General features: G+C 43.0%; 1 protein-coding gene and 1 long non-coding RNA gene across 6 annotated transcripts in view; one reads left to right on the forward strand and one right to left on the reverse strand.

The window, feature by feature from the left end:
• Positions 1-917: 917 nt before the first annotated feature.
• The window catches only part of RARRES1 (retinoic acid receptor responder 1), a 115,880-nt gene continuing 103,402 nt past the window's right edge, over positions 918-13,395 (reverse strand). For all 5 annotated transcript variants that reach the window (XM_072960001.1, XM_072960009.1, XM_072959997.1 and 2 more), the window contains 5 exons: positions 12,331-12,393; positions 9,823-10,006; positions 6,815-6,951; positions 1,226-1,288; positions 918-1,148 (listed from right to left, as the gene is read on the reverse strand). In XM_072960001.1, coding sequence (XP_072816102.1) covers positions 999-1,148; positions 1,226-1,288; positions 6,815-6,951; positions 9,823-10,006; positions 12,331-12,393 — 597 coding nt within the window. In that variant the 3' untranslated portion in view covers positions 918-998. The remainder of the gene's footprint in view (positions 1,149-1,225; positions 1,289-6,814; positions 6,952-9,822; positions 10,007-12,330; positions 12,394-13,395) is intronic.
• Positions 1,145-3,956, forward strand: LOC140696152 (uncharacterized). Its single transcript, XR_012072241.1, has 2 exons — positions 1,145-2,295; positions 2,907-3,956. It is a non-coding gene; the product is annotated as an uncharacterized lncRNA (long non-coding RNA).

The following is a 13,395-nucleotide window of genomic DNA, read 5'->3' on the forward strand; positions in this document are numbered from 1 at the left end:
GCCTGATTTCACTAATAATGCCTTTATGAGGATGAGATCTGCCCCACCTCCTGGCTACAGGTTTTCAGATGTGGATATAAGCATTCATTAAATGATATTAACTTTGAGAGGCATATGCTGGCCCGTTTCCTGGATCGAATCTTCCTTCCTGGTTAGCTACTCCACTGAATCTGATAATGGTATATGTTGTATTTGCTTTTATAAACTACTTAGGCCAATATTGGGTCCAGATTGTCCTTACAAATGAAAGTTGTAAATACTTTGTAAACTTTTAGTTACATCACTGTTTCATTTAATGTGTATTTGCAGACAGACACTCGGCTTTATCTGTGAGATACTATTTTTTTTTGTAAAATTTGAATTACACAATATTTAGAGATCATTTAATCCCAGTTTAGCATAAATTTTGACTATAGACAAATCTCTACAAACACATTTAACACATTTTATTTAGAAACATTTATTTGAAAGTAGGTATCAGTTAAAAAGGAATACTTGCTTGAAATCAAAAAATAAAATTCCTTTTAAACAGGTAATATTTTCCTTATAATTTGCTTTCACTGTAATATATTATCTTTTTTACATGTTAGGTAAAAGCATCATAAAATAGTTGGCTACAGTATATTCAAAATATTGAGAAATGCAGATTTACAGATGTGACCATCAAGTCTATTTTGCTGTGTTTTTTTTAAATACTTATTGGTCCAGCTGCAGCACACAGTAATGAACTAGGTTTTGCAATTTAGGGTTGAAACCCTGAGGAACCTGCAGGGAGACTGTTTAGCACTGAGCAGAGTTCAGTGTGTACATGCTCCCAGAGTTAAAAGTAAACCAAACCAATCAAAAAACAGAAACCCCAACATCTTTTGAGTATTTACTTGTAATCCCAGGCCTCCCTAAATTACCAGAATGCCGTATACCTTGGCTATTTTACTAGAGTAATGATTTTGGCTATTTAGTATAGTCATTTGGTGTAAGCAGACGATCTTTTTTGCTTTTCAGAAATTACTAAGCTCTGTTGGTGCCACAGCTGATCCCTCTTCTGTTCCAGAGGCTTCTTCTGGTGTCTGTACCTCTTGACAGTGGTACTTCACTTTCAGTGGTTTGCCAGGGTACCAGACCAAGTGAATATGACAGGGAATGATTTCCTGGGAAATAAGAGTTCTAAAATTATGATCTACAAAAACTTCCGGCTAAAACAATTCCGTATACTGTTTTGTTTTACCTGTGTTGAGAATTCATGAAGTAGAACAGTATAACCAAAATCAATTGCATCATCATTTGTTTTCTGGAGGAAGGAAAAAACAATAATTAGTGCAATAGCTAGAGTAAGTTGACTTTAGCTCAGAATTTGGAAGGCTCACCTTATATAAATCCTTGCTTTGGCTAGGTGCCGTGAACCTCCTGCTACCTGTTCAAGTCTAAGCCTCATCTCCTGTGGTGGTTGGTATTCTGTGTTACGATATGGAAGTCATGGATTCTTCTTGTTTTGTCACTGAGGCATGTGGAAACCTAGTAGTGTCTTTTTTTTTTTTTAATGGGTTTTGATAGAGGCTAAGGTCTATTGAGTATAGGTAGAATTTTTTGACCACCTTAGGAGTCTAGTTACTGTGTATGCACCTCAAGCCAATAGGTTAGCCCTGATATGCCAGGCAGTAAGAAAATGGATAGGGCAGCCAGGATTTCTAGGCCACCATGGGCCAGATTGTGCTAGGCACTTAGTACATACTCTGGAAGAGAGGAGAATTCCCTGAGAACATGTATAATGAGCCTGGTTTTACAGGGAGGGTACTTGAGGTTATAGCTAGTGACATCAGGATTCAAACTCAGACCTACTGTCTCCATCACCCACATTCTTCATGCTTTACCATACCACTTCTAAAACCAGCACTTTGGATATTTACAGGTAGCTAGGCAGTCTTCCTCTTACCTTCTTTATTCACTTGATTTTTATAAACTTTACTAGTGACCATACCAATTTCCTATTTTCTTTTTACTTTTTTTGGAGGGGGAGAGGTTGGGGGCAAGGGTGCTTATCGCCTTTCCTAGTAAAAATGGAGGAGAATTTTAAAATAGATCTACAAGGCTTTCACCGAGACTACTTAAGAATATGAAAAAACAAAAAGGACTTGACTTGATACTAAGTTTTATCTTCCCTTTGCTTACAGTGATGGAGATTTTTTTCAAGCCATGAAATTTGCAGCAGTTGGGGAGGGTGCTGGAGGGAGAAGACACAGGAGAGGGCCTGGCTCCATCAGAAATTGACGGCTCTTCTATGATACTTTGCTTCATTGGGTGGGTTTCCCTTTTGTCTAACAGTGTACCTATGAATGATGAAAGCAAATATCCAAAATACAGGCTGCAAAGATAGAACTCATGAGAGAAAATTCAGTGTCTTATGTCAGTTCCTGAAGGTGCCAGTGATCAGTTGGGCATTGCTAGGTTTGGGGGTGAATTTAGCCTTGTTTGACCCTCCTTTGGTGACGATCTTGACCTTTGACTGTATTGACACAGCTGGCTGCTATGTTGTACTATTTCTGTCTCAGACTTTCGTGCTGCCTGCATTAGTTCTCAAGGCTTGACTGTTTACCATGTATTTCTACAATTTAAAAATTGGTCTTAGTGTTTTTTCAGGACAATGCCTCCTTCTGTTTTTGAAAATAGCATTTCTGAAGGAAATCATGGGAATCTACAGATTTTAGGCAGAAAGGAAGCAAGGCTTGAAACAAATGATGGCATTCGAATTCCATCTGACAAACTGTTCTGCCAAATACAAAATGTTACCTATTTTTAAATAATCCAAACAAAATTTGGGATTATTTTAATGCTTAGACACCCTGTACCATTTAATTAAGACCTTCCTGAATAAAGTTATTGAAACACACCTTACATTTCTGTTTTTCTAGGTTCTTCCTCCTCCAGGAGGAAGCACCCTCAAACAAAACCGAAAGCAGGGCTTACTGAAGATCTGCGGCCTGGACACTGCATACCTAGCTAGCAAAGGGTCCAGGCTGCACTGTCTGCACCAAGTGAGGCTCTGCCAGGAAGCCACCATTCTTTATATTACCCAGAAACAATCTCCTTGGCTTATGTATTCAGATAATGACCAATGTCAAATCCTTAGAGTCCAAACTGATGATGACTTACTGTCGCATCTTCTGGTAACTCAGCACTTTAATGTTCCTAGAGACAGACTGAAGTGTTTGTTTTGTTTCCTTATACTTACTCATAACCCACACCATCCCCATTTCTCCCCGCACTGTCCCCCAACCCAAAAGAATGATCCCTAAGAGAACCATGTGGTTTTATACATTTTTTTCCTGTAGCCAACAAGTATCTCCCCTGCCCTTCGCTTAGTCCTCATGGTTTGGGAATGACATGTTCTTCAGTTCTAAGGCAATAATGCCAGTAAGATGGGTCTTATGTTTGTATTTCAGTCTGTCTTAGCCTGCTCTTTTCCCAGGCTGTGTTCTTTTGGGGCTATGAGGTTGTAAGGCTGCACTTCTTTACATAATTGAATTAAAAGGTAAGTTTAATTCAGAGTATAGAGATAGCAATTCCCACCCAGAAAGCTTTTGGAAAAACTATAATCCCTATAGTTTCCTGAACTGTCTTGGGCCGTGGAGCACCTCTGGTCACTTCCTGCTTCTGTGTCTTGGCTTTGTCAGCCCTTCTGTCCTACGTACAGTCTCTAGAACAGACCTAGACTTTCCGATCTTTCTTAGTGGTTTTTAAAAAACTGTTGCTTGTTTTGCTTGTTGCTTCTTTTTCTGAAAGATCATAAGAAACTTTAATGGCCACCAAATAGCAGAATTTGATAATCTACTTGGATGATGCATGCTTTTAAGGGAGCCCTAAGATGAAATGCATATCAACCTTGAAACCAAATTTCCCAGTTGCTTCAGTGTTTAGATTTATGTTCGTTTCAAGGGCTTCAATAAATTTGTTAATCCTCATTTCCTAGTCCTAATTTGTTTTGGGTGACCCAGCAAGTCAGGTGCATATTCAATTATTATTTATGTAAAATCCAAATCCCACAGGGTGAAAAAAAATCAAAAACTCCTACTCAGTGACCATTCTCTTCCTTCCTTTTCTGTTTTCTGAGCTGTACAATCACATTTGTCTCCACTTTCCTACCTGCAGGTTGGTTGAGGGCTATTAATGGACAGATAATGGACATCAAAGACCGGCTAGAATGAGCAAACCAGGGCTGCCGTTTTTGAGCCACAGTATGTCTGGGTCATTACTCTGGTGATGTGTCATATACAAATGCAGAAGAATGGAAAACACGGACATTAAGAGATCCTAACTTTTTCTCTTTTGTCTCTGTTGCTCTATTCCTAATGAGTTTTCCTCTGACATTCATTAATCTTGACACCTTTTTCTACATCAAACAAAAAAATTCCCCATAACTTCCCAGTTAAGGTAAAAGCCTTTGGTTGAGGATATGACTGTCTTGATAGATGAGAGAAACTTTTATCTAACAAAAGAATTAGTGTTATATCCTGACTCTTGATATATCAATTAAATGGTCACTTCTATTAAAAAGCACTCTATAAGGGGAAATAAATGTGTTCATTTCGATAAGTAAGGAAAAATTTCAAACAGTTATCTCTTTTACAAGTGGTCTTTGGAAGGCACACCAAGCTGTTCCTGGCAATAATGCTGACTGGATGGTAGACACATCCTAGTACTCAGAAGATACTCACTGATGCTCTAGCTGTCTATCCATGGTGAGCCCACTGCTTCACCCATCCATGTAGAAAACGACTTTTAGAAATTTGTGCTTATGGTTGGCTCAGCCCGCCTCTCTGAGTAGTTGATTCTGCTTACTCTGGAAGTGCCCGCCCCCTCCATCACACTTGCCTGACAGAAACCCCAACTCAGCCTCCTCCACTTCCACACCTGCACAGTTGAGTGACTGGACCTCTAAATTCGTGACCATAGACCTTCAGGGGCCTGCAGTACTGCGTCAAGTCCACAACTTTCTCCACACTCCATTCTCATCCACATACCTTCTGTCTCATCCTTGCTCTCAGCTGGAGACTGCCTCACTTTCACTGAGAAGACAAACATTCAGAACTTCCACAAGCTACCACCTGCCCTTCACCAGCATCTATGCCACACTCATCTTCCTCCAGGGGACTCTCTGTGCTCCCGTCCAAGGTCGCCTCCCAGATGGGCCTTTTCTTCCTATCTACTCAAAGGTATTAACTCCAACAAGCCTGCCTTCTCTTTCCTACAAGTCCTGCTTGGCTCCTCTCTGCTGGATTTTCCTTATCTACATATAAATATGCTATTAAATCTCCCAACCTAAAGATACAACAAAAAGCCCTCCTTCCACCCTGTGCTTCCCCACCCTCTAGCTACAGCCCTTCCCTTTCTTTATAACAAAATTCCCTGAAAGAGTGTCTACTGCCTCTCCTCCTGTTCTCTCCCGAACCAACTCCAGTCAGGGTTTTGCCCACATTGTGCCAGTGAGATAGCTCTAGATAAGCTCTCCATCGACTTCCAACTGCCTGAAACCAAATGTCAATTCTCAGTCCTCATCCTACCTGACTTTCCAGCAGCATTTGATACAGTTATTCAGTCCTCTCACCCTTGAAACACTTTTTCTCAGATCTCCAACCTCAAATTTGAAGTGTTCCAGAACTCAATCCTGACCTAACTTTTCTCTGTCTATGCTCATTCTCTGTGATCTCATCCACTTCTGTGGCTATAAAAAAAACCATCCATGTGGGAATACTGCAGCCCAAACCTATCCCCTGAACTTCAGCCTCTTATATCCAGATGACTTTACAGATCCTCTACCTGGTTACAGAATTTAGAATACCCCAAATCAAGCTAATTTCCACCCAAATCTGTTGTTCTGTAGTCTTCCCCAATCAGTAAATGAAAACTGTCCATCCAGTTACTCAGGCCAAAATCCTAAGAATCATCCTTGACTTGTCTCATTCTCTGATATCTCCATATCCATCTCACCAATAAATACTGTTGGTCTACCTTCAAAATATATCCAGAATCCAGCCACTTACCACCTCCACTGCTGCCATCCTGGTCCGAGTTACCACTGGGTCTTGCCTAGATTATTGTAATACTTCACTGGTCCCCTGGCTTCCACACTTGCTATCTTGGCCTGTTCTCAACACAGCAGCCAGAATGGCCCTATTGTAAGTCAGACTGTGTCACTCCCCTGCTAAAAACCCTCTAATGAATAAAAGACAAGGTCCTTCTAAAGACCTCCAAGGCTTAACACAACCTGATCCCCTCCACCTGATCTCAGCACCCCACATACTCGCCTTGCTCACTCTGCTCCAGCCACACTAGCCTCACTGCTGTTTCCCCAACCCCTCAGCCACGCTGCTGGTCAGTTCCCTCTGCCTGAAACGCCTTCCCTTATGGAAGTGTGGCTCACTCTCCCTTCCCTAGGCCTCTGCTCCAATGTCGCCTCTGCTCCAATTAGAGGGGCCCTTAATTTAGACCGTAAGTAGTCCTGTCAGTACTCTGCATTCCCTTTTCCCTACTTAATTTTTCTCCTTAGCACTTACACCACCGGACATGTATTTGCTTGTTTATTAGTGCACTGTCTTTCTTACCTTCTTTCACTGGAATTAGTCTCAATAAGGGTGCTGCATTGTGTTTTGTTCACTGCTGCATCCTTAGTCCCTAAAACATCACCTGGCATTCAAATATTTATTCAGTGAATGAAACACAAAACTCTTGCCGTGAAACTATAAACCCATATGAATTTAGCCTAAGAACATCACATTGGTTGTATTTCTTAAGGTACAAGTTAATTTTCAGTTTTTCTTACCCACTGCTTCACCCTGCTGAGCTGTGCCATGTAGTAGTGTAAAAACTGCGTTGTCTTTTCCCACATCACGTAAGAGCTGCCCAGAAAGGCTAAATCCCAGATGGGTTTCAGAGAAGGATCAATATGTCCGTGATTATCTGAAGGCACACAAAAAAGCACACTTGTTTTAAGACATTTTTAGGGCAAAATTTCAGAAATTTCAGTGATAGAACTTGTACCTGTTTCTATGTTATATGGAGATTTACATGCTTCAAAACTTGGCCTAAGTAAAGCTACTATAAAACAGTTTAAGGACTATCTGTTCTATATAAATGCAAAATAAGAGCTAGAATGATACTCAAAGTTAATCTAAAATCTTGTTAGTTGAGAAGTATTTTTTAATTCTATTGAAACATCTATCAGTTACCTTCTCCACTTCACCTTACAGGTTTGGTCTAGTCAGTGTGCTGGTCTTTGCCAGTCCACCACATGTCTGTCCCTCCCTGCTGATTGTTGGCGTTAAAGTTAATCACTGTAGCAGCAGCATCTCTGCCACTTTTTTGACCACATGAAGAATCAATCAAGTGGGTTTTCCTGGGGCATTGTTTTTGGAACTGCAATCTTTTTAACTCAGCGAACATTTATTAAAAATGTACTTAATATCAGATACGTAGGATACAATGACTAATAAATTACCTTTTGTGACTTTTAGGAACTCAATTTTAGCAAGTAATTTATGAGGCAACTGTTCATGGACCATCATTTATGTAATTTGACAGAGATATTCTTAGTCTAATTTAAGCCCAACAATAGTATAGTGTGTGAGTAATACTAATTAGCTTATTAGGAGATGAATCCTTTTTGGTAAAATAATCTTGAGCATAAATGCTGCTGTATACTGGTAGAACCTGACCTGGCTGGTCTGTATGAATGGTAATCAATTCAAAAGGCATTCACTGATTGCTTGGGTGCCACGAGGGACACAAAGAGGGGCCCTACCTTCTACTTGCTGACAGTGAAGAAACACAGCTGACACCTTCCTTAAGAGAGGGAGGATCAGAGAGCTGAGGGGACAGAGAGAAGGGAGAGGTTTCTTTGGGCTGAAAGTTTGGGGAAAGCTTCATAGAGTTGAGATCTAAGCTGAGCCTTGAATTCCTGGCATGTGTATGGGAGTGAGAGTGACCAACTTCACCTTATGGTGCCACTGTGAGTTTAACTTGTGAGATGAAAAAGAATTACTGCAGAAGAAAAATTAGTTATACAAGATACTGTGAGTATGAGGACATCTGCAAGTAAAACTGCCAGTAGCCCTGCTGCAGTTGCTCAGGCACCAGGACTTTCTCTGGTTATTCCCAGGTCCCCAGCCTTTTCCTTTGTATGTAGTATACTTGGGCTTATCTGTAGAAGTTTATGAACTCACTAGAAAAGGTGCAGTTTTTACTCAGAATAAAAACCAGACAACTACTTTTTTAGGGGAAAAACAGGGCAGAGCAAGGATATCCTAAAACAGATTAGATCTCACTTAGTCAACTGTAGAGAAAGCTGTACTCAGGCCAGTACCCTGGGTTGAGTACATCCTGAATAGGATCTGCTGAGATTTGAACCAGCTATTCCAACAGGTTTTGATCCACTTTATGTAAAAACCAAATCTTTTCAGCTTTAAGTAGATAATTTTATATACACAGGCTATAAATAGCACTGTTAAATGTTTCTGCTGAACTTAAAGTGACAAGAGTACTTGTAGATTTTGTTGATGAAAAGGTTCCCTGTATTAGTTTTTTGAAGCTTCACAGTAGCCACGTTAAGTCAGACTGTTACAGAATGAACCTTGTGGGCATATAGGATTTATTAACTGAACATGATCCAGTTAACCTACACTATTAAAAAGTCCAAAATACAGTGATCCTAGAAAAGTTTCAATACAATTTCTATAATTTATGTTTTAAGAAGAATATATAAAACTCTATTTCCCCAACTAATGCTAAGGAAGGGAACAATCCCGAAATAATGGTAGATTTTAAGTATCAGTCATCGGCCCATTTATTTCAGGCAGTACTGAATGTAAGCAAATTCTACTACAGTGTAAGATTTTGAATTGTTCTCATAATTCTTTGGAACAGGATTTAATCCAAGTTGTCAGAGAACTATAATGACAATGAGCCAAGCTTCTGAATTTTTGAAACACTAGGAGCGTTTTTCAGAGCACTTAGTCTGAGTAAATGGATGGGACACAGATGCGCTCAGGAGTGGAGACCACAGGTCCTCTGAGGCTGACTTGGGTCTGTTACGGTCTCCGGCAAATGAGTGACCTGAGAGAGAGAGAGAGGGACGGGGAGCGCTGTCATGGTTAGAGGTCAAGCTTAATGCCCAAGTGCGCGAGTCCAGAGATGACTTCTGTGGTTTTGCAAACTGGATTTGCCAGTAAGTCTGAGTCCCAGATGCTGCCCACACACCCCACCAAGGGCCAGAACAGACTGCGTCACTTCAGCTGAGTCACGTCACAGGCAGGGCTCGTTTCTTCTGAGAGACGGCACCGCTGCCCATCAGCTCAGGACCAAAAATGAGATCAACTGACTCCACGGCAAGTTCCCGAGACAGTCGACTCGGCCTGCCCTGGTGCGGGAAAGGCCGTGATGGCGTCTTGTCACCTGAAGTTCCCAAAGCCACCGCCAGAAACCTCTCAAGGCATCTCCTCAGCTTCTGGACCCAGCCCTGAAAACTGCACCCCCACGTGTGGGTCCTACTGCAAAGACCTCTACCCCTTCCTTGGAATTCCACTCTTGCCCTGTGCCTCATCTGGGATGAAAGTGGGGGGGCTAAATGTGCAGTTTTTGGAGGAGTCACTATGATGCACTGGAGGTGAAGAGTAGGAAGAGGATACTTCTGAGTTTTGTTTAAATAATGAGGTACCATATTCTGTAGCTGAATTAAAGTGCCATTTGGAGGATACAATTTTAAATGATCATTCTTTTTATGATTTAGTAATAACATGTATTCCTGAGTATAGGAATTCCAGATACTGTTCATACCAGGTATGCTGACTACATCCACGGGGTTTTGAAGTTGCTTCATGCGCTTGTAGAGCTGGTAATCCTCTTCGTGTCTTTTCTTCTTCTCAATGAGTTGAGCACAAGTCACATTAACAGCCGGTCTGGGTTTCTCATTCCTGAAAAACACTCGAGCAGAACATTTCCCCAGACGTTTGTTACCTTCCTGAAACAAAGATTTTGGAAGTAAATGGAATGGTTCCTTCTCACGCCCCGTGGCCCCAATACACAAACACACACAACTGGGGAGTTCCTTGTACACGGCAGGTGTGCGCTGGCAGCAATACGCGGTGGTCTGCTCTGTAGATAGTGATTTCTGCGCTCACAGCGGAACACAACAGTCTTCACTCTGCTGTCGTTTAAACTCCGGCTTTCTGATGGTGCCCTTGTGAAAGGATGCTGGGCCTTTTCCCAAGAACCATCACTGGAGTCTGTGAGTACTGCGAGGACAGGGGTACTTCCCTCTACTGTGGACCAACACAATGCTCAGCTGGACCTCAAGCTTGCTAACCTGAACCAAAGGAAAGCTGGTTCCCACAAACACAAACAGCACCTTCCAGCTGCCTGACGAACTCAGTCCACTTATTCCAGTTTTACAGATTAAGACTGAGGTTTACAGGGACACCTACTCCGTGTCTCACAGCCATTAAGTGGCCAGCCAGGACTGAGCTGTGTCTGTGATGCCAGGGCCCTGTGAGAACTCCACCCCTCCACTCTGAGACCTCATATGGAAGAAGCAGAGGCACAGATCACCCAGATGGACAAACTCAACTACCTGAGTGACCAAGAGAGGTGTGTCTGCACTCAAATGTAGACACACTGAGTGTTCTGGGAACACCCCAACTCATTTTCCAATCTAGAGACATGTGGAGCTGGGTAGCTGGATGCTTTAAGTAGACATAAGTCTATGACTCATTCTGGGACAGTGCTTCTCCACCGTTGTAGGTCACAGATCCCTTAACTCAACAATAAAAGCCTGGGAACTGCTTCCCAGAAAAACGCATGTCCACTCATACCATCCACTGGGCCTAGAATTTGAGGAAGTTCATGGATGGACCCACTCAAACCCATCCATGGGCCCCTAAGTAAGAACTCCTGTTACTACGTGGTTAGGTGAGCAGCTGAGTTCTTTTCACTTTTACAATCGTTGAAGCTGGGTAGAGTCCCAGTTAGAGCAACAACCAAAAAGATAAAGCCCACAAAGAAACAAACTAATCAAAACTGGACCTGCTTAATCCCCTCCTAGAACTGATTCAGAAAACTGAAATAGGCTTTCCAATGGGCAGCTTTTCCTCTGGTGAGTGCTGGTTTAAATGGGAGGGAATTTCAGTGGTGCATTAGCATCCTAATTATCTGTGCAACAGAAGAAACAACCGAAGGGGCATTCTGGAAGAGGCTTATCAAAGGCAGAAGCCGGGCTGGTACGTGGAATCCTTTGATGTCACGGCCATTTCCAGAGAAGAGGAGAGGAACCAGGTATTGCCCCCTTTTGTTTTTCTTTCTGTGTCCCTGTCCCCAGACAGCTCCACAGAATCAAAGAAGTTGCCTGAAGATGAAAGAACTCTCCTGCCCCCTACCCTGAAGTGGAACATTTCAGTTAGCTAACCATGCTCTTCAGAGAAACAGGGCTGGTCCAAATAATCTAGTCATTGTTTTCCCTTAAGCATCAATCTAACACTTCTGTTTGCAACACAGAAACCAAAGGCACCCTCCTTAAGCTTTAAGAAAATGTTAGTTCTCAGGTTAATTAGTGAAGTCAGAGTGTTGCTGTCTTGTTAGAACCTGTTTCTGACTACCAGCAGGCTTTCTTCCAGAAGCATCGGATGAAGGGGTCATGCCTTCACCCTGAAACACCTTAATGCCGGACCCGCCTGCCCGTCCCTCTGCTCTGACTCAGTGCTGCACAAAGGGGTTTGGGCTGGTCTCCACCCAGGTTCCAGCTGCTGCCTCCCAGCTTGGCCTGGCACCTCCAAGTTCATCTGGCTCTAATTTCTGAGTCTTCTGTTTACTCTCTTCTTGAGAACAGAGAAAGGACACTTGGCAAACCATGGCCTGCCGAGTCAGAACTACAGAGGCTGGAGATGCTGTGGCGGACCTGCTGTGCTACAGGATGCCTCTGTGCATGGAAGCTCCTGGAACTGGCCTCATGCTATGCCTGCCTGCTGAGAAATGTCAGCAGCTGACAGGGAAAGAGCAGGCTGGCATTTGAGAGATGCTAAGATGCGAGGGAGGGGCACGGGTGCCAAAGGGAGTGTGAAACCCTCTCCCAGCAGCAAAGGAAGGAGGGGACGGTGGACTGTCTTTAACACAGCCTGCACAGGCCATGGTACTGTCCTGCCTACTCTGCTCTTCAGTTCTTGAGAACAAATAGAAAACAGAGCAGGAAAAAAACAAAAGCAAACCTTCATGTCTCTATATATTAAGATTCTCACTTTAAAAAAAATTCACAGGAGTTGTTAACAGGACACTTCACTAATCATGGCAGCCTACCTCCGGGTTGTAGAGCTCTGTGGTGAACACGAGGTCAACTTTACGTTCCTTCTTTTGATTAATCTGAAACACAGAAACAGAAGTTAGCCTCATGGAAGCTCTGTTAACACCATCATATCCAAGAACCACTCTCTCAGGGTAACATGACATGCAAACGGCAGCCGTCACATTTATACCTGAAGAAAATTGGGGGTTTTTTACAAGGAGAAAAGATCTCAAATTTTGGTCTGATCATGCCACTCTGCTTGCTGGTCTGACACCTACTCACAAAGAGGGAGGACGAGAGAGGGACCGGTAGTGCTGAGGCTGGGAGCAGCTAGGCGAGAAGCAGGCCTGAGCACGCAGGGCTGGGGAGCGAGCCCCGTCCCTCCGTCCCCACCGGTCAGTGCCCTCACCCTGAGCTGGGCCCTGGGCCGCATAAGCTCCCCCTCCTGCCTCTCCCGGCTGAACAGGGAATCCAGCGACAAAGGGGTAACCAGAAGTAAGTCCTGGGTTTTCAGGAGGTGATGAGTGAAGAAAAAGAAGTGGGGCAGAATGGCTACTTTTCTGAAGGGGGTCAAGGAGGGCATCTGGGAGGAGGAGACCTCAGCTGAGATGGGAGGGACAACATGGAAGCAGCCACACCCAGACCGGAGTGGGCAGAAGGGACCCACCGTGAGGCCTTCGGTGGGCTCGGCAAAGGGCCTGTGTCTGGGGCAGGCTGGGTCAGCAATACCGAGGAAGTCCTCAGATGCTATGGTCTCCTATTTTCTTGCAGCTTTCATAAGCCAGCGTTCCTCTAATGTTTGGAAAGGCATGTTTAGTATTTCTAAACCTCTTAGTTGACTGATTCCAACACATAGTTTTAGAGTATTCATACCCATGTCATTGAAGCACATTAGACCGTTTAGAAGAACGCTGTATTATTGGCCATCATTTTTTTTTTTAAGAGCACAATTTCATTCAATAAAAGGAGTGTTTTCTACAGAAGAAAAGGAACTTTCTGCTGCATGGAGCTGAAGTTATTTCACATAGTATTGATTAAGTTAGATTGTGGGAACATCAATTTCCCTTGAATACTACTTA

The sequence above is a fragment of the Vicugna pacos genome, chromosome 1, assembly GCF_048564905.1.
Source record: "Vicugna pacos chromosome 1, VicPac4, whole genome shotgun sequence".
NCBI lineage: Eukaryota > Metazoa > Chordata > Mammalia > Artiodactyla > Camelidae > Vicugna > Vicugna pacos.